Here is a 27,843-nt window from a genome sequence, read left to right as displayed (position 1 = left end):
TTTAAGAGTTGTCTTCCATCATTCTTACGGTACTTCAAAGTTGGAAACTGAACATTTAAAATAGTCACTATAAAGCAACTGGGGCTACAGTAAGGTTTTTGTCCTAAACACTTGGATGCTATTGTGCTAGATTTATTTTTTAAAATTTCTTGAAAATTAAAGTTGTAACAAAATTATTTGATAAACAATTTTATTTCTCCTTTTATTTTTTTTTTTTAATGAAGGAAGGGTTATGTTTTAATAAGTCATCAGATTTTTAATGCTTTTAAGTGTTATTCTGGCACAAGACTACTTTCTGTGTTGGTTTATACAGCTGATCCACTTCATCTGACTTCAACTGTCTTTGCAGTATTCCGCATTATTCTCCCATCCAAGCTTAAAAATCATATCTTGAACATTACTATGTTGTAAGAACGTGGCTAGGAAATACAAGCAAAGACTATTTTTCAAGATGACTATTAATCAATGTTAAGTTTGGGAAAGAATTACTGAATAGGTGAGGATTATTTTTCTTTATATGGGATTTGATCTATATTTTTAATTTTAAAATTCTCCAGGTAAATCAACAGCCACTGATGATGAGATCTTCGGCAAAATCTTCCATTGTGTTTAAAAACTCCTGACAAAATGCACATGCTGTGTTTGAAGGCCACCATTCAATCCAAGTGCTGGAGTCCAAAGGGTACTGGAATCTAAGAAGACAACAGAAAATGATCATTTGCTGCTAAGATTTGAGGATGAAAATGTCAAACAAAGAGAATTACAATATGAAATTGCTTGCTTTGTGTTCATTATCCTGAAACATCTGAAAACACATTGTGTAACTACTGGTTGAACTAATACTTAATTTAGAAAATTAAGTCAGTTATACATCATGTAAGAATTATTACATTCAAACACTTGCCACTTCGCAGCACACTTTAAGATTAAATCTTGGCATATTCTGATGGTAAATTACTTACTTGAAATTGTAACCAACACTTATCTTTAAGGCTTCTTTTCCCATGATCAAATACTGCTCTCCTGGGATCAATTCAACATCTGTACAGCTCTTCTTTTTAACAAAGGTTATTTCGTTATTTTTTTGAGCAAAAGCCTGCCCTGAAGTAGAATGTCAAGAATTGGAAAATTTTGTAAAGAGAATTTCCAGTAACTCATATATTAGACAGACAACACCAAAATGTTCTACAGTACAGCACAGCCAAGTTATCTATTTGCCACTAGTTATATAACAGGAAAATTTGAGGATATAAAGCATGTTTCTTGTAAAAGATTTTTAAAATTAAATCTGAATGGTAAATAAGCCTTGTGCACGTTAAATAATTTTTTTATTATAGAAATTATAAGCACATATTGAGTGCTTAAACTCAGAGGAAAAAATGTGTGAATATCAGCTTCAGTTCCACAGAACCTACAAGCAGCTATCTCTCCCAAAGAGATAGAGAGTAAGAGAGTGAACCTGTAAGAACATTCTGAAGTCCCTTCTCCCAGAAGCAGAAACACACCCAACCTACAAAAATCTGAGAAAAGTTAAGGCATGGCATATCCTCACATACTACCCCACTTCAACCACTGTATATACAGTAAGGAAGGGCACTCTGTGGAATGAACGAGACACTTAAACAACAGCTCACAACTGTATTAATTGATTATGGAATATGTTCACCTTGTTTTGTCACATAGAAGACATTTAACTGATTACACTTTACATTTGCTAACAACAGCTATAGTAAGAAAAAGTTGTTTAAAAACATCAAAGACTGCCCTTCTCAGGGCATAAAAGAATTCTCAGAGGCTGTATTTGGGACTATGGATTTCTGCTCTTGTGAAATGACTTGCTGATTTTTGTCAGCTGCTTCAGTGATCTCAACCAGACAGCTTTTACTCTAAAGAAATTGTTAAAAGGATTAAGAAAAGGACATTCACCTCTTTTATAGAGATCCAGAACAACTGCAGAATACTTTACAAAATAACCTTCTTCACTGCGAGATAAGATGTTCACCTTATAAACTGCAGAACAACACAAAACAAACTTTTTGTTACTCCTTATTCCTGCAATACATACTAAATGTCTTACAGATGCTCAGATGGAGAATAAAATGTCTCTTTACAGTACTAATTTCTGGGAAAACAATAGCTATAGCTATACACTGTAGGGCTAAGAAAATCAACAAGTTCTACCCATGCTCTAACCTGATGGAAGCTCTACCTGTGCTCCCATCTGATACCCCACAACTTTCTCCAACCCCAAAGCCATGTGATGATGTTAGAACCGTAGCAAGCACGAGAAGCACAGTGCTTATTAGCAGAACTGATCAGGTCAGGCTCACTGGTGCACTAACCCTGGTTATGTGACTTGAATTCAGTAGAGGGTATGGGCAGCACCTACTCCTCTCTGCTCCAACAGCTCACCTTCACACACTGTATGCCACTGTCAAGCCTACTGAATATTTTAATCACTACGGATCTAATTGGAACTAAATGTTTTGCAGCAGTAATAAACATTTCAGTCAGAGCACATGAAATTAGGGATGACAATTCACATATTACCATATGCAATATCATTCTGGCATGCAGCTTCTCTTCGGCTCTCAGCAGTTATTGACCAATCCAGTCTCCTTTGTACTTTACTACACTCAACTACATTGAGAAATTAAAAAGCCAGTGTTAAGACAATGTCATCACATGTCATCAAATAAAACATCATAAACATCAACCTGTCTGGGATAATCTACTGGAACTGAAAATAGTAATTAAGGGGTTGCATGCTGGTACAATGAATATATAAAATACAAAATAACACCCTCAATCACCCGAACTTAATCCAGTCAACGACATCCATGATCATACCACACACATTTTTAGATTTTTTGTTTTTTAAATGTAAAATTCAGAGAGGACAACAGCTATCTTCTAGGGGGATTTCTTTCCCTTGTGTTTAGTGTGGTTTTGTCCAAAGCACTATGCTGCATTTTCCCACCAAGTAAAATGGGAAAACATTAAAAAAAGTTTACCTTCCATGCATTTGCACTCATCTCCTTCACACAATCTCACAAGTTTTTCATTTCCATAGGGGTTATAAAGCATAGTGCACCTTTTATCTAGAAGATTCAAAAAGAAATAATAAATATGTAAGACTATCGAAGTCCAAGAAGTCATCACTGAAATTTGTGAATCAGAAGTTACCCGAGCTTAAAATAACAAGGATTAAAAAGCTGTTGAAGAAAGAAAAATATAGTCTTTAAGGAGGAATAAACTGTTAAGAAACAAACATGAATTTGAAGACATGGAACACATACCAGGTGCATGATATTCATATACAGTGAATGTGGCAGGATTTAGCATTCCAACCTTGAAAAGCTCACTTATCCGAAACCCAACACAGAGAAAATTATTAGCTGGCACCTAGGTGAAAGATACATGAATTAAGGAGCTCTGAAGGAAACAAAATTATTCCGAAGAGTTAAAAGTAGTGCTTAGAGTTAGGAGAAGGGTAACATACAGAGTCTATCTGCAGAATAACATGCCCATCTTTTATCTCATAGTCTGCTATCAACTGATCAACTCCACTTGCAAGCTGTAGGGGAAAAAAACAAAGAAAAATCTTTTATACAAGTTAAACAGTTTTGGATGATCTTGAAGATTTTGTAATCAGTATCTTTAACATAATACCGAGATGTAAAACTCATTTTAGGGTTGCCTCTTAATAATGCTCATATTCTTACTTGGGTTTTTTTTATTTGTTTTCTTTAAGGAGATTACGCTTTTACTCATTCCATGAAAATAATAAAGAATTAAAGAGCTAATTATCCTTAAAAGAATACTTAAGCCCATGTATAGTATCCTATTTAAATCCTGTAAGTGTAACTAATTGCCTTTAACTAAAACTTGCATGCTTGTCAATAGGAGCTGGATGAGCACAAGCACTGCAGTTAAGATTCAGTTCACAAACTCTAGCCACCTTACAGTTAGGTGTGTTCCCCTTAGGGTTAGCAGATACAGCATCTCCAGAGGTTGATTCACACTACCCTAAGAGACAACTCTCTCTCTCTGCTTTTGTCTTTCCACTAACAACAGAGGGAGCCTAGATGTCAAACTTTTGAATTCTAGCTTCTAGCTCCATCAAAAATCCATAATCTAGACTGAAGTAGATTATTCTCAGTAGTATGAGAAGTGTTTAGAAGCAATGAGGATCTAATATAAATCTGCACTACTACTCTAACAGAAAAGGATGAACAGTAAATATTATAGTTCTGTCAAAAAAAAAATCTCAGTAAAGAAAAAAAGTTTTCTAATACATACAGTAGATAAGTCTTCTGTGTTTGCTTCCAATCCACTAACCAGACCTATGTCCATCACAGCATGAGCAGACCCTGACCGTGGCTCTCTCATGCTGGGCCTGTACCTAATATAGATTTAAAATAATATTAGTTAAACATAACTGAAATTAAAAAGAAATCTTCAAATGTGATCCCAGAAAAACCTAAGAAAAAGTTGTATCAACATTTAGACCACAGTACACCCAAAATAGTCAAATGAGTAATTTCAGATTTATGCCAATATCATGCATAAAGAAGCTTTTCTTAATACTTATGTTTCAGGAGAACCCACATACAAATTTAAGAAAAACTCCCTCACAAATAGATCATGCCCTTTGGCACTAATTCTGCTTACACACATGAATAAAAGCAAAGAAATAGGAAGAAAAGAAGATTAGAAGACCAGGTGCCATTATTACAAACAAAACCTTTTTAATCTCTTGAAAAATAAAATAAATGTAATGTAAAGATGTGACCAGAAAGCCTCTGTAACATTCTTGGATTAATTACATAATGCATACGTAGACCCAAAGTGCATTTGCTTTGCACTGCTCCATTTCCTTAACGTGTCAGCTGGGAATTCCACCTTTGCAAGGAGGAACTTTGAACATTAGGAAATCCAGGACATTTAGAACCAGCATTTAGTTAAATGAAACCTTTAAATGTAAAACACTGCCTCAATAAGTGGGGAAAAAAAGCAACCCACCAACCAACATCAGCTGTACTTACTTTGCACAAGCCTCTAAGCGCCCAAGTGGCTCCCCCTCTTCTCTTCTGTAGCCTGTTCATATCAGGTACAATCATATAAGTAATTCTGTAACTCTTCAGAAGCAGCAATCCAAAATTCTCATAAAGCATTTTCATAATTGAAAGATAACTCTTTCTATTGTTTTGGTGGTTACTTTTATAGAAACTCATTGTCTAGCCACAAACAAGTAACATTATACTTCTTTTATAATTTAAGTGAAATGACAGCTTTAATGCTCAATGTAGTTTATTGTGTGATCGTGTTATTAAAAGTACTTCATGGCAAAAGCTCAGGATATGATTATATACCCTGTTGGGACTGGACTAAAACTCTCAGTACCTTGCAGAGGTAGAACTCACTGTAAGCCCCACCCATTCCCCCTCATAATTCTTTTCTTCTGCTGGAAGTTTGTACTTCTCACTCCCTCAGCTGCAAAAACTCTTCTATAAATGAGTAAAAATGCACCTAAGAGAAATTACGAAATAATTCTATTCACAAAAAGGCAATCATTTCAAGAAGGGCTAAAAAGACTTCCAGCAATTTCTTTTCCAGCTTTTGCATTTAGAAAGTGGCAGAATTTATACAGTTTCATTCTTAGTAAGAAACTTTGTTAAATAAAGTAAGGTGTTTTTTCCTCCCTTCCTTGCACTGAGTGTATTACAGTAGTAATATTCAAACCCATATCAACCCTTTACCATCATCTCTCTTTGGAACAATCTTCAATTCAAAGTTACATGACTCTTCAGAAGTACCGATTGTACTATACACTGTCCTCACCTACACACATACAAATAAATTAGACAAACAGAAAAAAACTGGCAAAAAAAAGCGAAAACTCATAATATGGAGAATATAATACCAGTAAAAACAAGTCTGTACAGCATGATTAGTTTCGATGGACAAAAAAACCAGAGTAAATAAATTATCAGCACAGAAGGAATTGGGAATTCTTGAACAAAACCACACTACTCTTTTACAAGACTAAAAATATTATCCTAACAACTCCTGATATTTTATGAATATAAACACTTGTACACAAGAATATGTACATTTCAGATGTTATTAAGTTTGATGCTAGAAGAGGCTAGGAAAGATCAGAAGAAATATATCATGGCGACAGCTTAACATTTAGTTACGCAAAAAGCATTCCTTTAAATATTGCAGGAAAACAGCTTTTCCATGACATTGTTTAATAAACAAAGAGTAGACACCAGAATAATAGAGAATCGAGCAATTTCTTAAAATTGATCACTAATTTGGGTCTTCCCTGTTTGGCTGTCTAAGCAGAGACAGTATTAATTGATGAGCAGTAAAACAAAGTTCATCATCTATTTAGATTTATGGAACAGAAAACCTCCAGTGAAAAGGAGGTTTTAGCCACAAGCCATACAATGGCTTGGACTTAATCTAAAATACAGCCATAATGACATCCCTATCAGTTCAGTCTAAAGGTGAGGGCAACAAATGGAACAGTTAATAAGAAATTTCAGTTTCTTTTTCCTCAACTCATCAACAAATCAGATTCCATTTTATAAAATTGGTTGTGTGCTTACATTTACTGTAGCTATGCCAGTGCTGCTTCCAGTGCTTACATATATGTCATCATCCAAAGGTATCTAGAGGATAGATGTTAAACAAAAAGTAAAAGGTAGTGCTGTTAGCTACAATTCAGGTCAGACGATCTGTTTGTCTCTTCTATATTTTAAATACATATTAAGGCCTGATGCTACAAACAGATTCTACAAAAAAGCTTCGTAGGAACTAGCAGAGATACTAAATTTAAATGAATATTCAAATGCATTAAATTTAGTAGATAAGCAAAGTCCTTAAACATCTGCTATACCAAATTACTACCAGTTTATTAAAAGAAAAACCTGCTTTAGTAGCGATTTTCAAGTTCAAATAATTATTTAACAAGTTGCTAAGATTCTGCTTTCACTTTGCAAAAGCTACACTATTCACTTACTGTCATAGTTCTTCCCAGGAAATTATCTTCTGTCAGTTTAAACACTTGAAGGTCTCCATGGTTTTTGTATGCTACCTTAACATCCATGTCCAAATTAAGCCGTTTGACAAGAAGGGCATATTCAGTGAAGGCCTCAAGGGCATTAATTGTGTCCTGAGAGAAATCAATTATAAGGAATTAATTCCAGAAATTAAAAAGAAGTGAAAATGTATTACAAAGCAATTTATTTTCTTCCACCTACACATGTTTACAAATAATGGTAACCATTACTAGCTAAACATCTTAGCAGTGTCTCAACAGTACTTAACATGGTGGTAACATGTTTAATTCTATGCTCATAGACGTATTTGTGCAATTTAAAATAATGCATGCAAGTACTAAAAAGGAAGCAAGGAAATAGCAATAAACAAACGCAGCACTCATCAGTTTCCTCACAGATTTTTAATAATTTTAAAAAAAGGATGTTGCAAGAATTGGAAAATTCTAGGTAGTATTAGTAGTTGATAGTGTATTAGAGATCTGGCAGCTTTCACTTGACTTTTAGTCTATTCCTACATACTAACACAGTTTTTACAATGAAAAAATGCATACCTTCTTACACTGTGTTCCATTTTTGTGGAAAACAAGAACAAACATCATGTCATGAAATTAACTACTCTGCTTAATAAAAAACTTGATTATTTTCATTCAGAAGACCTTAAGTCAGTGGAATCAGCCTGCAAATTTCTATTTGTAATAGACTTCATGAAGAAAAATTGTATTTCCCAGAGACAAAGAACATCATGGCAAGAGTGATTTGATACTAACCCCATACATAAAACATTGACAACTTCAATGTGGTCATCTAACGATATTGCCCTCTTAAGATGTCTTAGATTTTGGTGCTTGAAAAAGAGAACAAAATGTTTAAAGCCTGACCTGAGTTGAGTAAAATCCTCCACCATATCTTTGTCCTTCAGACAACCACTTGATGATTGGATTAGCATAATTTTTGTCCCCTCTTAGCAAAGTAGTAAGCAAGGCATATGCTGTAGTTTCAACCATTTGTGCAGTAGCAGAGCTGGGAGTGTGTTGGTCTACTGTTTTGAAAGTATCTTTCCAGAAACGATGAATAGGAGGGTTACCTACAAAAGTATGAAAGGTTTCAGATTGAAATGCAGCAAGAGCTCTCTCCAGACTACAAGGTGAAGTATGGCCTGTTAAAGTGAAGGAGAAAAGGAGGAACTCACTCTGCATTTAACAGAAGAAGATACATTTCTCTTGAACTAGTAAGTCTGACATATATTAGAAACTGATGATAAACAGACCTGATGCAAAGCCTCTGATGCATATCCAAATATCGCAGGTCCTGAACAGGGATAGAGTGACCAAACAAACAGAATACAGATTTTTATTTTTTTTTTAAAGCCACTTTCAACAGATTGGACCAAACTTTTCTATTCCAGTAGAAATTGTTACTTGGCAGAGAACAGTCTGAGCCCCCTGCCTGTGACAAAATACACTAAAAAGGAACAGCATGTATGAGAGGCAACAAAGTCCCTCATCAACCAGTGAGAAATTAAGAAGGAAACCAAACACAAAGTAAGGGCACTGGCAAATACTGGGAAAAATTCCACTCTGAGCCAAGGAAGAGAGTGGACACATCATAAGGATGAGGCAGACAAAAGTAATCCACTATGGACAGCTGCACAAAAGGAAAGCCTATAGCTAGAACAAACGGGGTACAGTGGGGAATGACAGGCCCCTGGCTGACTTGTACAACAGTGCACTTTCCTCAGCAGTGAAAAGCTGAAGGCAGGATTCAATCTAGTAAAAATACTAGGCCACACAAGACTAAAAATTCACTTATGCTCTCCAAGTAGTGCCATCACATTAGAGAATTTAAAAATACTAAAAGGGGAGCCTGAGAGCCCACTACAGTACAGACTCAGAGAATTTAATAATACCTATGACAGATGCTTCCTTCTTCAGTGCAGAGAACGCCGATCGTGCAGAGTCATGGTTCAAATCCACAAGAGCTAAAGCATATGAAGTTATTGCCATGGTAAAGGGGCTTTGAGCAGACTGCACGTTTTTCATCAGGTAATCTCCTGCTTTGTTTTTAGCATCATGGATTTTCTGAAAAGATCAACAGGCTAGAACTTACATCTCTTAGGCTTATTTTTAAAGAAACACATCTATGAAGACAATATAGGTTTATATATGATCTTCTACAATGTATCTTATAATAAAATGATCCAGAATTTCATCATTGTTCTTTTACTGATTTTGAAAGACAAAGACTAACAAAGCAAATAAAACTTTATCTTTGAAATTGAAAAAAGTCCCTTGATTTCCTTGAACAAATGTTAAAGAAAATGGAAGCAATTAGAATCCCCTAACATGACTGCTGGCAGGAATAAAAATATCATTTACCTGAGTAGGACATATTTTAATTGACTTCTCAATTCCGATAACAGAAAATGCTGTGAGATACAAAGATTTTTCTTTAGCTTCTCTAGGTAATGTACCCTACAAAATCAAATATGAAAATATAATTAAATAGAAACAACAGTTATTTTAAATAAATATAACTTTTTACAGTTTATGTGAGGAAACAAATAGAAATTCCTGTAAGAAATATTAATTTGGTTTAACCTGAAAATATGTTGAGTGTTTTGAAGGTAATTGCTCATTTGTAAAAAAAGAGACCAAATTATATAACATTATTGGCAAGCACGGACTATTATATTGTAAAATCAAACTACATTATTTTTTTTTCTAAATATTAAGAAGTGGCATACAACTACTTTTAGTGAGAAAACAGAAAGGTTTGCAAGATTGTGCTGTTCTTTAAATTAATTTAGAACAAGTCCAATCTAGCAAAATTGTCTTGAATAGGTGTTCTGGTGAAATGCAGCCTAAAATATCTTGCATTCCTAAAACACATTACCTCCCGGGGACTTCAGTTTTTACTGTATATGCACAGAAAACATTTTGAGTTCATACCTGTAGTTTCACTGGTTGGTAATTTGAAAATTCACTGAATGACCCATCTGGCATTTGACAGTTATCAATCAACCACAGAAGTGAATTACAAATAGAAATTTGATCAAGATTTATATATTGATTAACTTCTCCAAGAACCCTTAAAGCAAAAGCTGTCAACCTGCCAACGAAATCAAACAGATTATATTTGTTTTAATAGGCAGATACCCACATTCCTAGAGGTTAAACACAAATTTGCACTATTTATGATTTAGGTATGCAACACACTCTCACAGTTCAAAGAAGTATTGCACATGAATTTTAAATTTAATTTAATAAATGGGCAATAATTACTCCGATAATTTAAAACTAGGATCAATTTCCATGTTTCAGGATATGAACCCATTACATCCCCAAAAGATTACTTTTTCATAGGCACAGAACTTAAGCAAGATGCCTTTGAAGCATCTTCTTCCTTCCTTCTATAAGCCAGCTGCATTTGCCATTCTGAAAGGCAAGACAGTAACTGTATTTTGCCTGACTTTCAACAGCAGATTCTGTTTTCCATGAACAGTACCACCCCTCCTGTTTGATAGCCTTTAAATACCATATTTGTGTGAAGAAGAGGTAGGTCTTGCCCCTGCTCAGTCCCTGTACTTAGCTTTCCTTCTTCAAAGTTGGGGTGCAAACTTTGCCTGAGCTTTTGACTTCTGCAGGGAAACAAGGTCTAGCACAGTCCTCTTATAAAATTCCAAGCCCAAAGAACAAGTTTCAGAACTGAGCAAAATCTTACAAATTATCTCAGGTATGTCTGCTCCTAACCATTGGCCCAACTTAGTTGTAATGGTGTGAACTATGGACATAAGCTTTAGCAAGTGAAAGCAAGGAATCAAAGGATATTATTCAAAGTTGTAAGCACCATCGAGCTCTACCATCGAGCTCACTTCTCATGCTTACTAGAAACTATCACCCTTTAAAAATCAGTTATAATATGGAAGCAAAGGAGTGAAACAAGGCTTTTTCATCCATTCTAATAAAAAGTCCTTTTTAGCTCACCACGTGCTAGCTTGCCCATTCTTCCACATGCTGTAGGAGAAGTCAGAATTTCTGAATGACAGGATGCTCACAATTCCTAAGGGATATATTAGGCAGAAAATAAGTTATGAAAAGAGATTTGTATTAACATTGTATTTGCTCAGAAATATTCTTTTTCTCATTCAGCAAAGTTTAGGCACCTCTACAACTCTGAAGCAAGAGAAGAAGCTATATTTTTCTACCTTCTTTCATCTTCCTCCTCATTTGAGTTCTTGAAGTTAAGGTTTCAGGACCCAGTAAATGCCAGTTATTTGACTCTTCCAAGTAGCGAAATACATAAAATATTGGGGCAATACTCATCAACTCTGCCTCTGCACTGCCCTTTGGCAGATTAGTAAGAACACTAAGACCACTAGGATTGAGGACTGTGGCAATCACTTCGCCCATAATATGTCCTGTAGAAAGAGAAAAACCCAATATTTATTTAAATGAGAGATCATGAAAGTGAATCCAAGGGCAAAATCTGACATACTTATAAGCAATCGTTCTATATGAAGTATTTAAAATTTTACCAAAAAAAAAAGCTTTTTCTCAAAAGGAGAACCTAGGAGTAAATGCAGATAAATTTAAACAAAGGAATAAGAAATAGCAGAAAAGGAACATATATACAGAAAGTATATATAGAGTAGACTAAAAGTTTCAGTTCAAATTACCTTTTACACTGACATTTCTATCAATTTTTGTTTTAGGGACCAGATTTAGTGGGATTTTGTATCGAAATTCTTGTCGCCTCTTCAGTGAGCCTATAATTAAAAAAGTGTATGTATCAGACTGCATAATCTAAACCAACAGATAATTCAGATGCAATAGCCAGATTTAAAAGTTACAGCTATCTGAGAAGTCAGAAAATGCAAACAGTATCAACCTTTGAAAAATAACAGGTTCAAAGACTTTAATCTTTCTTTTGCCTTTTTTGTTAAGAAAAAATCTGATCTGGACCTAAACTTTGTGGTTTCAGATCAATCTCTGGTTAAATGAGAACGTATTTTATTTTCATTAATAAAGCACCTGCTAAGTGATTTTCAAGCACACTGAGGAAAGCTTAGTATTGTATCATAGTAAAAGACACATAAAGGTTTTTTTAAGAAATGAATCCATGTATTTTTTTTGAAAGACTAGCTATTTTGCAATGGATTTGTTAGTCAATGAATGGACAGGAAATCCTTGGAAGTGACATGTGAAAAATATTTCAGGAAGGAGAAGTGCCAATTTTTTCACATTACAGAAAACTTGATCGTCATCAATCAAGAATATGAAAAAATAAACAAAGACATATATGATCAGTTCTCTTACCATAAAGACCCTGTGGATCCAAAGTGAAACCTGTATGAAGTTCTTTCTTAACGCCTTCTGGCTGAAATCGTTAAGAGGAAAGAAGTAGAAAATGAAAACGCTTTTGATTAATCAAATACATTAGCTGGAACAGCAGTTTAAAACCATAGTATATTTGCCTTCTGCATCCTTCTCTGTAGCTGAGTTTTACTTAACTGTTCTACATCTATTCTACATATTTTTAAGCTAGCATTCTATGTCCCAAAATTCTTGAGAAAATTTAACAGAATATTTAAATAAAAGCTTAGGAAAGTATAAAACTACAAAAAAGTGCCCTTCAGTGAAGCATGCTTAAGCAGTTGGAAAACTAAACTATATAACTTAGAATATTCTCCTTACTAAGTTATAATCTGATTATATATATAATCTTTGACAATTCTTATAATCAAGGTTTAAAAATGTGCATATTCAAATATTCAAGTCATGCATTTTTGCACTGCATACACCTCTATGAATTCAACAATTATCATGTAATATTTTGGTTATAACAATACTAAAATAAAGCAATATTTATATATTGATTTAATATATTTTTATTACTTGTGATTGAACAAAACACAAACATACATTTTGCTTTCTTTTCTTACCATTACACGTAAAGTTTTAACCACAACTTCACTGTTCCTGGCTGTCAGCAATGTAAAGTTGATAGTGTGAAGACCTAATTCCAAAGGAAGTATTTTGAACGTCACGGGTGACAAAGAATCGCCATCTAGATTCTTAAAATTACAAGTGCGTGTCCTCGCTCCAGTACTTGCAGAATCTCCAAAAGAACAAATTCCATCTCCAGCTGATATTTTAACACAGAACTGAAATGGTGAAAGATGTGAAATGTTTCACCTCCATGACAGGTACAACACCAGAGAAATATTAAAACATCTGAAATATTATAATGAGCATTCTACTACTGTAGTACTACTTTTCTACATACAATAAGCAAGTGTTACTACCTTTGCAATTACTATTACTTGCACTACAGACACACTAACAAATGTTCATTGGCAACACCAGGGAACTACTATACAAGGCTTCAAACACATACCTGCTTCATACACATATCTTTGCATAATTTACTCAAATTTTTTCAATAGTAGTTTTGCACTTCTGTTTCACCTATTTCCTTAAAAATAGTTGTTTTACATTAAATTCCTAGACAATGTAATCTGTGAGCTCTGGAACAGCCCATTCCAAAAATTTCATCACTTTTTTGACAGTGAGTTCAAACAATTGCAATAGAAAAATTGTATTTTAATTTTCAGGAACAAAGTTGCTAGGCAAGAGCATAACAACACTGTAATCAGTGGAACGGCTGCAAATGAAACAATTAAGGATTAAATTCTTTATTACATAGTTATGTAGAACACACCTAACGCTAGCTGAAGGACTGGAGCAATCTGATCCAAGGATCTGTTTATACTGGATACTCGCAGGGGGAATGCTTTTTAAGTTTTTTATGTTCATCTTTCCATAGAACTCAGTAAAACCACAGATTACCTTAATTGCAGAAGCTCTATAGTTATAAACGGATCCTTTTAACTCAATTTGTTCTCCTCGCACCACAGAATAAGGAACATGAACGCTCAGGAAGATATCTTTCACAACTTGCACTTCCAGCGGTGCAGCCACACATATGCCTAAGAAAATTAAAAACACAAAAGCAGACGATTTTATCCACCCTTCTGATAAACATGTTTGCAAAAGTCTTCACATACTTGCCACCTTTACTGATGACTTATTTTGCAATATGTACTTTGAAATTGTCCAAGTTTTTTTAAAAGTGACCAGGCTTTTGCTTCCTGTTCCAAGTTGCTGTCTCCCACTCTTCACACGATACTTGCTGATATACCAGTCCTTTGGGCTTCTCCTTCTCCCCAAAACGAGAAATAAATTTTCTGTCTGGGCTACCGTATCTATCGGAAAATTTGTTTCTTCCTCTCCTCAAGTCCCTGACCTGGACACGGCAAAGTTGTGCCAGGGAAAAGTCACTCACTATTTGTTCTTAGAATATTCTTAAGTCAGTTATTACGGGCTGCTGTCAAACACAAGACAGGCTTTGTTTTCCCAGACACTTACATTCATAAGAAGAAATGAAGTCATTTCCTTTCCCTAAAATATGTATTTTCATGCTTTCTTTTTCTGTTTATCAACCAGAAAATGAACATTTTAGAACACACAACGAACAGTTTAGAACTACAATGACAGGTTCTGCAAAATACAAGCAGAAAAGCCCTCTAATTTTTTAGCTACAATCTAATTAGGTTGCAGTACCTACCTTTATCAGAAATGCCAACACCTTGTATTTCCCAGGTAGTCAGTGAATCAGGCAAGGTGACAGACAGAGTCTTTGACCTGTGTTTAGAAGTGTTAGCATATTTATATATTATCTGTTAACACTAAGAGCTCATCAACACAAAGACAGTACATGCCCAGAGCAACTCCTGTATCTAAGAGAGACTTGGGTAAAACAAGATATGACAGCATATTTAGAAAACAGGACTTCTGGATTTTTGTTCGACTAAACTTGGTTTCAGCTGTCTTTACAAGAAGCTGGTGTTTAGCAAGGTTGGAAATGAAAGGAAAACTGACTCAAGCTGGGCACCAGACAGCACCTGCATGGAGGGAAACATGGCAGGAATTGTTTGTTTGTGTAAGACTGCATTTCAGCACACATCTCAGGTACCAGGAAGGATACCCAGCTTAACTCAATTTTAGAGTTTACTTTCTCTAAAAGTGATGACTAAGTCAAATGTTGGTAAATGATTTGAGAAAATTAGTACCTTGGGGAAACTTGGTGAACTTCCCATAACCAGCTTTCAGGGAAGTAGCTACGAACTTCTGCCTCATCTAGTTCCAAGAAAGCCTCAAAATCTGAAGAACATAAATAAAGTGAGTAAAAAACCCAAACCCAAACAACTGAAACACCTGTCAACAGCCTTCCACCAAAGGCTTAAAAATTATCATCTTTTTCTTTTGTGATACTGTATTCTGCTTACTTGCCTCAGGTTAGTCTCGATACAAGAAAAAAAAAGCTATGTGAATACCCTAAATCAAAGGCCTGTTTTAATCCCACTTTATCTATCTATACATGTGAATACCTGTCCAATATCCAGACAGATTAACTAGTTAACAAGCAATTATGGGGAGAGAAGAAATTTCCCACTCCCACTGCTCTTTCCCAAGATGTTACCCATTGGCTGTTTTGGGCCTGACTCAAATTTAGCATTCAAGTTCAGCGATGCCTTCACAGACAACAACGCTCTCATCTCACGGCGTTGCTTGTTCTAAATCTGGGTGAATAGAATGTAGTCCTTAACCAGCTAAAGAACTGCTCTCCTCCCCCTCTTCAGGGGTATACAACCAAGGTCTTCAGAGACTGGTAAAATTCTTTCTGGAATAACCCTGGCAGGTAGTAGAGAGGGGTTAATGCGTTAACAAAGCTCTCACCTCTATATTTACCCATATTCTGCTGGAAGCATTTCACCACACATCCAGGGGAAGAGTTAAAGCTCTCGTACTTACGCATTCTTGCCAATATTAGAAGCTTATTAGGCTCTTCCTCCCGCAGTCTGTTTGCAAATTCACAGCAGTTTATGAATGCGGAAATGCACTTTTCATTACTCCGAATTCGCTGAGCTCTTTCCCTGCAAGTCTCAGTGACTGGATATGCTTTTACTCCAGCCATGCAGCATTTTCTAATTTCTGGATGTACATATTTGGATGCTGAAATAATAACAGAATAATTCCCTTCCTTGAGATGAAGTTTTTATTTTCAAAAGCATCTTAACTCGCTATACGGAATGTAATTTAAAATTTGCAGAATTTCAGTGAAGGTACAGATTTGAGGGTGAACATCAACTTGTCATTTTTCAAAAGCTAGTGACACACACATAATCACTAGTATGATGAGTTAAATCCTGAATTAAAAATATAAATTAGATAAGAGGAACTGTATTACATTTTACAAAGGTTCTTTTGACAGGCTTGGTCCCTGGCAGGTAGTCACTGGGAAAGACTGCTGTATGGTAGTACTGTATCTCTTCAGAAAAATAAAAGATCTTAAACATATGCTATATTTTCAATGTGTACTTAAATCTTGCCAACTTCAAATTCATCATATGGCTAAGAGGCTTTATAGATGGGGGCCTCTCTAAAGTCATCTTCCACTATTTGTCAGTCTCTCCACTACATTAATAGCAATAATTAAAAGTAGTAAGCAAACACTCCGATTCTTGATTTCTAATGGATGCGATTTTTTTTTTAATAATTATACAGTTTAAAAGATTTTTTTTTAAACACCTTCTTTGTATATCCGATCCTCAAAGTCAGACCGTTTGGTTCTCAAAACTTCATTGCAAGTTTCACCTGTTTAAAAAATAAATAAGTACAAAAGATGTGACCTGTTTTGTAATAGTATAGTCCACTTAAAAATAATTCCATAAAAATCACATTCCAAATCTGGGAGGCTTCTTCGGTTTACTATTTTAATTACACAAAAGTGCTTTCATTTCAACTACAGTAACTTAATCCACAAGTCATAATGTTTTTCTCCCTCAAAAATCATTAGTATATGCATTCCCTATTAACTTAATTAAGTTCCAGCATAATAACTGAGAGTCACAATGGAATATTTCAGAAAAGAAAATCCACAATTTCGTGCTTAAACCAGAGGAATATACCTGCTTCATTTGAATCATCAGCATTTGCATTAGTTAAAAATGTAAGCCCAGCCATTCGGAATACATCAACATTATTCCGTCCTCCTCCAGCACCACACCCCAGGTCACTCTTTTCCAAATGTAGCATTATCTGAGGAAGAAACACATTAGGAGCTAACTTAAATGTGGAATATATCATACAATGAATGAGAGAGACTTGCAGAAGGGCCACTTTAGTCTGGAAGATGTCCTCAGAGAACACTGAAGAATACCATTTAGCAACAGCCGAGTTAATTCAAGCACCAGCACCAGCACAGTCCCTTTTTTGTAGCCCACATCAGAGTCCAGTCATGCAGACAAACCAAGGTGGAGTGCTCCACTAACGTGTTTATAACAGTTCTGATACTCAGACTAGCCTGTTTAAAACCAATTCAATAGTGTTGCAAAACAGATTCACATGATTGAAGGTTGGTGCAAACGTAATCTCCTATTCTATGTATTTTGTACCCAACTGTTCTGAAGTATCAAAAAGCTGCCATTTTTTGTCACAGGAATGGAGTTCTTCCAGTGACATATATGTAGGTTTTACTTACATATACAAGTATTTAAAATTCTACAAGGACTGAAAACCTCTATAACCCACTGAACATAATAGCATTTGCCATACCATTCCACCAATATGCCTTAAAAATATAACCTGAAAAGATTATAGGAAGCACTAAGGAGAATAATGTAGTCTCTGTAACACTGCAACCTGGTTTTGGCCAAGTCTGAAGAGTTCTGATAAGGTAGTTCAGATCTGCCTTATAACCACAATTTACTTTTAATGGAAATCAAAATATTGTACATTTATTTTTTTAATAATTTTGAACAGTCAGATTTAGACCAGCAACTTCTACTCTGGATTGAATTGCTCTTCTTCCTGTTTTCAGGCTTACTGAATGCATAACATGTAATAGCTATTCTGAATATGAACATGAAACAAACAGCAACTTATTTTCTTTTGTGGCTTCTACTTAACTTTTTCCATTGCTCTCTTTCCTCTTCCTGTGACCCCATATACTGCCTTGTCAACAGATGACAAAGCAACAAAGGAACTGAATTGTGTTTTCATGTTAAGCGACACAACTTCTGCTGGCTTCAGTAGGTCTTTGCTTGATTGCAGCTTAATCTACAAATTGAAAAAAAATACTGGTAATTTTAAAAGCACATTGTTCCAAAATAATTCCATCTGAAGGCAGACACTTTAATATGTGCAAGACCAAGTTAAAATCTGACCATAAAATGAATGCCCACCCATAAATTTTAGTGCCTATTTCACTACTTACATCAAGACTGTTCCCACATTTCTGTTCCACATTCAGCCAAACTGAATCAGCTACTAACTCTGCAGTTTCTTCTCCCATGACTATGTAGTAAACAATAAGACGTGCTGAAGGGACCATTTCTTGGGTTATCTGAAAAGTTAGATGCTCATATTCCAAATCCTTAATTCTCTCCTGAGTTCCAAAGCTTACTATCTTCCCTTTTGACGTGATCTAGAATAGAAAAATGATGAATAAAAAAGTAAAATTTTATATTTAATCACTTAAATATTTTCTGTTATGTAATATTTTCTTTTATGTAATAATAACTTGCATTTAGATATAATCCAACACACACACAAATGCATTTGGGACCAGTGGGTCCAGTTCAAGGGAAAGTAGCTCTCTCCCTCCTCCCATAAAAAGAAGTGCTGTCTCTGTGCATCTTTTTCTTCCTCTGCATTTCAACTCCTGAAATAGCTCGAGACTAGTATCACCTGTTCTTAATCCCAGTCTACGTCAGATGAGAATTCAAAACAATAGAGACTTAATATATAATTTAAACATGAGACTGTTAATTTTTCACTGTAAGAATGACAGCTCGCATACGCAAGGCGCAGTTGCCTGAGCTGCATGTATTCTATGCTGAGGATGGTTCTTGGTTGTTGAAGTTTTTCATCTATGGACATACATTAAATCACAATTCAATGTTTTCTGTGGAAACATCTGTTACTTACCAAATAGCTGTAGTGATGTATTTTATGAATATACTGACTATGTGGATATACATTAATATTTATTAAATCCCCTACTTGTAGTATTTTGTGGTTTGAAGCCCAGCCAATATATAGGTAACTCTGACTTAACGATGAATAAGCTTTTGCTTCATAGGTTTTACTTGCTTGGTTTTCATCTGAAAGACGTGGATCTGCAGTTTTTACCTGAAAAGACAATAAAATGTCTGAAATGCTCTTTAGTAAAGGAGGAAACAAAACCCCCATGTCCCAACTTCTCACTAGCTTAAGTACAGAAATACACCTAAGAAAGAAAATAATTATAATATTAAAAGCATTCTGCAACATATCATTCAGAGAGATTATTAAAAACCAACTCACAACTCTATTTTCTTTAATAAGAAGATCTGTAAATATCAAGTAAAATTTAAAATGTTAGTGTAGAAGCACATACATAAATAGAACCAAAGATGTTAATGGTATGTCTCCCTACATAGTGAGGAAAGCACTCTCAGATTTGTTTTCACACAATTCATTTAGGTTTTTTGTTTAATAATTATTATGAAATAAATGTGACAAGTCTGGATATTTTGTTTCAGGATAATTTAATAAAGACTTTAATAGAGAAGTAAAGTTTCATTATAGCACCTGCATTTCATTAAGTTTATAAACTCGAGTGTAAAGTATTTCCATTAGTGTTGTACATTCATAAAAGTACAGAATTAAACCCTCGAAGAAATAAATTAATGGAATGATTTAACTCACTTGAAACTCCAACATTTTGCTACTGGATGGGATATTAACAATAAACAAAGCAGTTCCATCATTCATGCTTGTTGTTCTTCTCCCAGATTCTGAACCCTCTGATATCAGCTCAGCCTCATTCATTTGCTCACTATATGATTTTGCAGTGAGTGTTATAGGGACGTTTCCAACAAAGTGATCTACGGTATCTTTCACCTGCACCTGTTCATCAGAATAGATAACATTTCTTATATGTATGGTGACATTTTCCAGGAGAAAACTTTTAAGTTGCTAAGCTTCTTCTGCCATTGCAAGTTAAAAAATTGCAAAAGGTCAATGGAAATTAGAAGTTAAGACCTACAGTAATATATACAAAAAAGAATAAAGCTTCTGCTTTATGGGTTTTATGTTGTAATGTGCAACAATACTGCTTATGTTAACTAACCTTAATGAAGAACGGAAGTCCAGGCTTCACAAAGAGAGGAGTAGCAATCAAATTCAATTTGTAAGGAGATACAGCAAACCTTACTCCAGAAAATTCTGCTTCGCCACTGAGGCCACCTAACAAAATATTACACCCCTTTTAATAATCACATCCTAGAGTCTGTGTTTTCTCCACTTGCCTTCAAAGGGCAGCACAACCTATCAGGTACAGTGAAGTCCTTGTATCTAAAGAGTCAACTCCTAGCACTGTTGTGAAAACAAACAGAATAAAAAAAAAAAAAGTTGAATCCCTAAACATTTTTGCAGTGATAGATGGGCTGGTCGTAAGTTTTTGGAAGGACTTTTGAATACTAAAGGAAGTCTGATACTAGGAAAGTTATCCATAGAAGTTTTCTTTCTAGTTCTGTTTACATTGGCAGATATATTAAAAAAAAAAAATAAATTAAAAAGCAACTTACCTGTAGACTCCAACACTGATGCCACAATATATAAATATGACCCATCCAATTCTTCTAGACTTTGAAACCCTATAAAACCCACTGCTTTCTTACTGTTAAAATTGATCTCAGCAACTCCATTTTCAATCTGGAAATGAAATATAAATCAACATTTTAGAGTCAATAATTTAGAAATAATATATAGATACACTCTACCCCAAATCTAACTCAGTATGTTTCTGTTCATTGTCTATTTTCAGAGGAAATCAAAGGTGGAGATGTTTTAACAAAGAATACTTCTTAATTCCATAAAATCACTGATAATTAATCAACATTGGCACACATTTCAAAGACTGCATGCAGGCCCCAAAAGAGGCAGGAATAACACCACAGAGATATCTTCACTGAACGAGGAAAGGTAATGCCTTTTATCATTCTTCAATGACTAAATCAAAAAGGTCAGACTAAAAAAAGGAGGGATAATTGGTGGAGAACAGACTCTCCGTAATACATCAATATAATTTTGATCTGTTTGTCTCCATTTGAATCTTTTTTTCTGAGATAGTATAAAAATTATTTCATAGAAATTTCAACCACAGCTTGCTCAATTGAGTAATTGAACCAGAGTCAAACGATATTGCTTCAGATGCTGCCTCCGAGCTTTCATTTTAAAGTGCATTTCAATGTCCCTGATGACAGTATTACACAGGAAAAGTTGACACTGAGCAGTCAGTGCAAACGGAGAGCTGGGACTCATTCTGATCAAATTGGAGCTGGGGTTGTTCAGCCTGGAGAAGAGAAGGCTCTGGGGAGACCTTAGAGTGGCCTCCCAGTGCTTAGAGGGGCTACAGGAAAGGTGAGCAATGACTCTATCAGGGGGTGTAGGGATAGGATGAGGGCTAGCAGCTTTAAACTGAAAAAGGGCAGATTTAGATTAGATCTAAGGCAGAAATTCTTCCCTGTGAGGGTGATGAGGCCCTGGCACAGGTTGCCTAGAGCAGCTGTGGCTGCCCCCTCCCTGGAAGGGCTCAAGGCCAGGTTGGACGGGGCTTTGGGCAACCTGGGCTGGTGGAAGGTGGTCCTGTCTGGGGCAGGGGGTGGGACTGGATGAGCTTTAAGGTCTCTTCCAGCCCAAATCATTCTGTGATTCTATGAAATTTAGTGGGAAAACCTCAGTGGAATTGGATCAGTCCTGAAGTAAGCTTATGAAATCTATACAGACTAGGTTTGCTGCTTCTTACCCTAGTTATATGCATTGCATGAGGCATCATCCTTTTTCCAGTTTCTTCAATTACTCCAAAACGAAAAAAAACATCAGCACTTGCAAGCTTTTTATTATAAAAATAGCTGAGAACAGAATAACAATATAAATGCTTTTAAGATTATTTTAATGGCTACAACAAAGCATTTGTTTCTGGAGAAGAGCAATTTCCTAGGCAAGAGATAGAAAACAGTAGCTGTGTAGCTTTAAACACTTCTATAGAAAAATAATCACTTTGCAAGATTTTTAAAAAGGATCACTCAGTTCTTTTACAGAGCAGAAAGGGTTGTGATGATGGGGCTTCTTGAGGAAGTAACAGAGGAAACTTCTGGCCACGGGAGAATCAATCCTCATGTAAAAGAAGATGAGATACACACATATTTAGAAATCAAAGCCAAATTTCCTTACCTAGCTTTCACAACAATCTTGAAGTTCTCAAATTTATCAGAGCTAATAAAGTTACTTTCTGGCTCTATGACGATGGAAAAGCTTGGCATTGCTGAAAATTGAATAGAAAAGCAAGCCACTTAGATGTGTTCTTATACATTAAGCCACAGGTACTCAGAAAGACACCTCTGTATAGCCATCAAAGAATCATGCTGGTTTCAAATGATTTGAATTACAATATTCTAGCCCCAAAATACAGCTCTCAGCTTAGTTACCTGCAGTTGCCCTGACTCCACATCAGTGCAACTATGTCAAGATCATCAAGTATACTAAAGAATAAATCTATTGAGAGGCAAGTTGTAATAATACAGTCTTACACAATTAATACAGACAGACCAGTCTTATGACTGATTAGCTTGATCTGACGTTGCCACTTGGCGTTACACTGCACCCCACTGCCGTGTACAAGCAGGCCAACGTTACCTCAGGCATTCCTGCATTTTCTTCCTCTGTGTTGTATAGCTATCCTCTAGAAATTTCACTGAAAAAAACACCAAAATGAAGGTTCACAGTCTGGGCACACCTTACCATATTCCTTAACTTCAAATTTTGCAACAGCTGAGGTTATGAAATTCTTCTTATACTTGGCTTCAATCTGCCAAATCCCATACCTACAAAATGTCAACAATCAAACGTTTTTAAGAAGAAAATTAAAGTCAAAACCAAAAATTAATATTACTACTTAACCATATTTCATGTTAGAGAGAAAAATTCTGCCCCAAGTTTTTGCACATGTTCAATACTTTGAGAATATGCTGATATTTCAATAATTACTTGAAACTTATGTTAAATCATTGAAATAAATTCAAAAAGATGTCATTATTTACACAACTATATAACAAAAAGTTCTGATTATAGTAGTAAAAGCAGTGACACATTTCGAAGACTGCAAATATAACCAGGTCATTAAGACATTATTTGCTAGCTTCTTTCCATGTATTAGCCAAGAAAATGCTCAAAAGGACTCAACATAGACTTCTACCAGGGTCCTTCTCTCTCTGACTAGAGCACAACTGCAATTTACATAATCATTTATAGAAAATCAATTCCTACAATCTTTCTGCCTTATAGCACCACAATAAAAATTATGCAAGTCTACTGTTAACAGACAGTTTCAAGGAGGATACAAAATTATTTCTTACTCAGACTGAAATTAATGCTAATTTCCTAATGAAAAGTAAATCAGTCAAAAATTATTTTTTCAAACACCTGCTAGCATTCTTCTGCCAATTCAGTGAATCTTCAGCACCCTCTCAAGACTAAAAGGAGAACTGAAGAGATATTTATTTTGTATGCTGCTGTTACTGGAAAAACGCTGGTGATTTGTATGAATATATGTATGAAATATGTTTCCCCTCCTTGAAATCAGTGCATCTTTGACACTGTTTCTATCTCTACAGTAGAAAGCTTTAGCTTTTATTATTTTTCCTTTTTAACTGAGCATGACAAACCTACCACTAAACTGTTCTTTAATTTCAGTTTTATCAGCAGTACTTTCACACACTGTATCTCCTCACTTTCTCTCATTAAGAGTGAGCATATGCTACCTATATGAAAACACAGAGTAAGCTTCCCACTTAGCTTTAGGAGACAAATGTTAGCTTGGAAGTCAACTGATGCGAAGAATACTTGGTCCTAAATTCCTTATTTATACCATGGTGACATGCTACGTGAAACACTAGAACTCTCCAAGTTTCAAGTCATGCACACTCTGTGTATTAAGCAAAAGACATTTTGACAGTCTCTAAGAAAAGGCAGTATTATGTTAATAATCTCAAAAGGTATTAAATAAATCTACTTAGGATTAGGAGGAATCTTGAAGTCAGGAAAAGAAACTATTCCAGTAAAATCTTCTTCTTCTATAATATCCACTTTTACTCCTTCAGGATCCTTTAAATTACAACAGGAAAGAATCACGAGTTACAGATCACTCCTACCAAAAGAAAAATCTTCACTGTGTGATTTCAAAGGAAGCCTGGCTGCAATGTATTTTTCCAAGAGTTTTGCCCATGCCACAGCATGCAAACATTTTTAGAAACAACTCAACCTGAAATGCTGATAAAACATTTTACTGCAGTTCCGACAATTAAAAGCTGTTACTACACAATGCTTAAAATTGCTAAAGGGTTACTGTAATAACAAGCCTATTGTTAAAGGCTAAAAGTAGTTCAATAAATACGGATTGGTTTTATATGTTAAATGAAATAAACAACAGTGTGAAAACCATATATTATTAAAATTCCCTCAAAAATAATTTTCCCAGATATTAAAGATAATTCATATTTTTCTTCTTTCCCATTCTGTAACAACTTCAGATTTGGGACTTGAAAGCCTCTATCCAACTGTTCAACATAATTTTTAATCTTTTAAAAGATGTCTGGCTACCTGCAAAAACATCTAATAGTTTTACTAAATATTGATTGCAATACTGATTTATCATCTAAGTACACTTACTGGTTTTGTGATCTACAGAATATTAATATTAAATTAAAACTTACCACAAAAGTAAGGACAGTTTCTCGTCGAGCTGGCTGCAGTTCTTCATTTAGAGAGTAAACTCTGACTTTCACTATAAGAATTATTACAATAAATCTCAAAGTCATACCATTATAGAGATTTATAAAACCAAAACAAAACCTAAACCTCAAAAAATAACCTTTTATCCCTACTAATTTTTTAAGTTATTAGTATTTACAGAATGCTTTTGACTTTCTGTCAGTAGTCCAAACCATATTTTTAACATCTTCCCAAGAAAATCTTTCACACTTTGTGCCACAGATTAGTCATTTAGGGTGTAGAGGGCAGGGACTGAGAGGATATTGGGAGAAGTGATTAATTTCTACAGTATGATCAAATAGTTAAAAATATCATTCTGCTGATTAAAAATTAAATAGCAGCTGATGGCAACATAACATAACCAAGAGCTTAAAGGACATTTAAACCCTAATTTCTTGGCAAAGTCAACAGACTTTAAAAATTAAATAAAAGCCAAGAGAAATAAGTATTATTTACCTGACTGATCAGGAGTATAAACTGGTTTGTCTGTATGAATAAAAATAAACCCATTCTCATAGGAAACAGGAATTTTTTTTGATCTTGTAAAATGTGGAGAAACAGCTTCCAAATACACATACTTGACTGAATTCTCTGTTCTTGGTAAATCTGTGGGTTGAATCTGGGACAAATGAAATAAAGATTTTTAAGGAATATTAAAATACTTCTCAAGTATTTTTTCCTACAGTATTTTTTGTTGAGAAGAGCATCTGAATAGCAATTACTATCCTGCTCTTAATTATCTTTAAATAAAAACAACACCTACAAGGTATTATTCTTGCTTACACCATAGATGACAGTCTGGAGTATTAAGCTACAAACAGATATTTTGAAATATTGCATTTTATTTACGTCCAGAATTAAAGTAGCAAAGAGCAAAGCCCAGTTATGAGGTTATGAGAGTACAAATTATCAGACTTCCATTTATACATGTGATGAACCCTGGCCATGCCAGAGTTGCCGTTGGGGTTGATAGTCTGGTGAAATAGCTATTCTGGGTGAAAAGCAAAACTAGGTGAGAAGCACCTCCTGGGAGGCATCACCCCAAGTAAAACCTTCATGGTTATCAGCTTTCAGTAAAAATCTGTTCAGCTTCCTGCACCCTTTGCTTCAAGCAAATGAGTTAAATAGAACTTTATGGTGAATTCTGGGCCCCTTTGGAGATTTTCCACTGACAAACAAGACCAGCTCTCAAACCTTGGTTTAGTTACATTTTGGCTTACTCTGAACACTCAGTTGACATATCTACTTTCAACACTTCTCCATTATCTCCCTTATTTTTTAAAGTCATACAGTTATGACAGTGTTTCTAAAATAGTTTGATTGTATGATTCATTTTGGTGTCATTCCTTTACACTAACCTTATCCAATGTCATTTCAATTTCAGACAAACTCAAATGAAATAAACTACACGTGGCAAACTGAGAAATTGGGACGCTAGGCTTCCCTCCTCAGTTTAAACAACTGAAAACTTACAATATTTTTTAACACTTAAAACACGACAATAAAAACACCACAATAAAACTCTGAATTCCTTACTGTTAAAGTTACAGCATCTTGGAATTTGTTGGCTGGAGTTAAAGAAATATGGCCAGAAGAATAAACAGCAAGCTTATCTGGAAAGCTTTTTATGGCAACATTGACTGTAAATTCCTTCTCATAATCAAAAGCTTGAACTACAACTTTCTCAGATGCCCCAACTCGGAAGATCTTTGGTGCTGTAAGGACATATCTGTATATGGAACATAAAACAATAAAAGGGTAATGGAACTGTATTTCTTTCAGGTTTCTTACTTCCATTTGTAATTCACTTAAGTGCACACCTTTAAAGCAAACAAGATAATCAGGCTAAGTTATTCTAAGACACTAGTTAAAAACAGCAGAGCCCCAGTCAGAATAATTTTTACAAAAACTGTAATGTAACAGCTCAGGTAGCATTTATGGATTTGATTTGGTAGACATGCAAAAGCATGTCTACTACAACCAGCTATTTATGAGCAAGTAATTATTCTTTTTGCCATATCAAACCCTGAAACACTAACCTTCCAAATAGCACACTTGTGTAGCTTTCCCACAGTAAAGTTCTAACTGGAACGAATGGGGCACCTTACAGTAAAGGCAAATGTACATAAATATTTGCAGGTTTACTCCGATTTCTTCAGTGCTCTATAAACTGAAGCACGCATCACTCCGCAAAAGCACAAGCCAGGCTTTAGTACCTGACCACACAATGCATCTAAAATACACATGAAGTGCCGTTGAACCAAACATTTGATATATGTGAACATTCTTTTTCTGAAATGACAAAAGTACTTAGGTTGGCTGCTTTCTACATACCATTGCTAACATGTAAGAATCAAAAAACCGCCACTGAATATATTTGTAAAACAGACATTTAAGTATGAGCTTTCATCAAACCTGCAGCAAAGTTATCTGTCTTCAGACACTATGGAAAAGCTAATGAGCACCAGCTTTATTTCTTAACTTTTTTTCATGTTTATTTTGTGGCATGTAAGATAATGACTCTACCTCTTTCTCTGGTAGCAAATAGAGCAATTCCAGAAGCTTCAGTTCTTTTTCTAGCATTAGTCCCACATAAACTAGTGAAAACACATCAATTTCAATAGTGTCTGTTGCATCGGCTCCACTTAAGTTCTGTATCTATTTCCCTAAAACAGAGGACAACAATCAAGTAACATTTCCAAGCAAATTCTGTATATGCTTTACTTACGTTTTCTCTTGGCTAAAAGCTTTTCCGGAAAATAGCAAAACAAAAAAACATATTAAAATAGTCATAGCTTCTATGACAACAAACAGCAAACCATAGATGCCAATGA

At 35.0% G+C, this 27,843-nt stretch overlaps 1 protein-coding gene across 2 annotated transcripts; it reads right to left on the bottom strand.

Moving 5' to 3' along the window:
- Positions 1-202: 202 nt before the first annotated feature.
- On the bottom strand, positions 203-27,843 carry C5 (complement C5). 2 transcript variants are annotated; one of them, XM_026860426.1, is made up of 41 exons: positions 27,738-27,843; positions 26,546-26,738; positions 25,466-25,628; positions 24,952-25,022; positions 24,252-24,343; positions 22,982-23,064; positions 22,415-22,505; positions 21,987-22,092; positions 20,767-20,893; positions 20,310-20,425; positions 19,886-20,086; positions 19,124-19,327; positions 18,411-18,620; positions 18,104-18,253; positions 17,104-17,233; positions 16,724-16,789; positions 15,947-16,147; positions 15,205-15,295; positions 14,700-14,776; positions 13,922-14,061; positions 13,015-13,236; positions 12,389-12,449; positions 11,749-11,838; positions 11,278-11,490; positions 11,057-11,132; positions 10,022-10,181; positions 9,449-9,544; positions 8,980-9,151; positions 7,952-8,157; positions 7,034-7,186; positions 6,621-6,683; positions 5,756-5,844; positions 5,049-5,093; positions 4,303-4,405; positions 3,503-3,577; positions 3,300-3,405; positions 3,015-3,101; positions 2,551-2,640; positions 1,927-2,010; positions 963-1,101; positions 203-692 (listed from the first exon to the last, which is right to left on the bottom strand). In XM_026860426.1, the coding sequence occupies exons 1-41, from the start codon at positions 27,800-27,802 to the stop codon at positions 563-565; spliced, it is 5,037 nt and encodes a 1,678-aa protein (XP_026716227.1). In that variant the 5' UTR covers positions 27,803-27,843; the 3' UTR covers positions 203-562. The 2 variants fall into 2 exon arrangements, with proteins under 2 accessions (XP_026716227.1, XP_026716226.1); XM_026860425.1 differs by having other exon boundaries at positions 5,049-5,100; positions 5,763-5,844.

This window comes from Athene cunicularia (assembly GCF_003259725.1).
Source record: "Athene cunicularia isolate RWA chromosome 17 unlocalized genomic scaffold, athCun1 chr17_part1, whole genome shotgun sequence".
Classification (NCBI taxonomy): Eukaryota; Metazoa; Chordata; class Aves; order Strigiformes; family Strigidae; genus Athene; species Athene cunicularia.
This window is presented reverse-complemented; position numbering and strand designations above follow the sequence as displayed.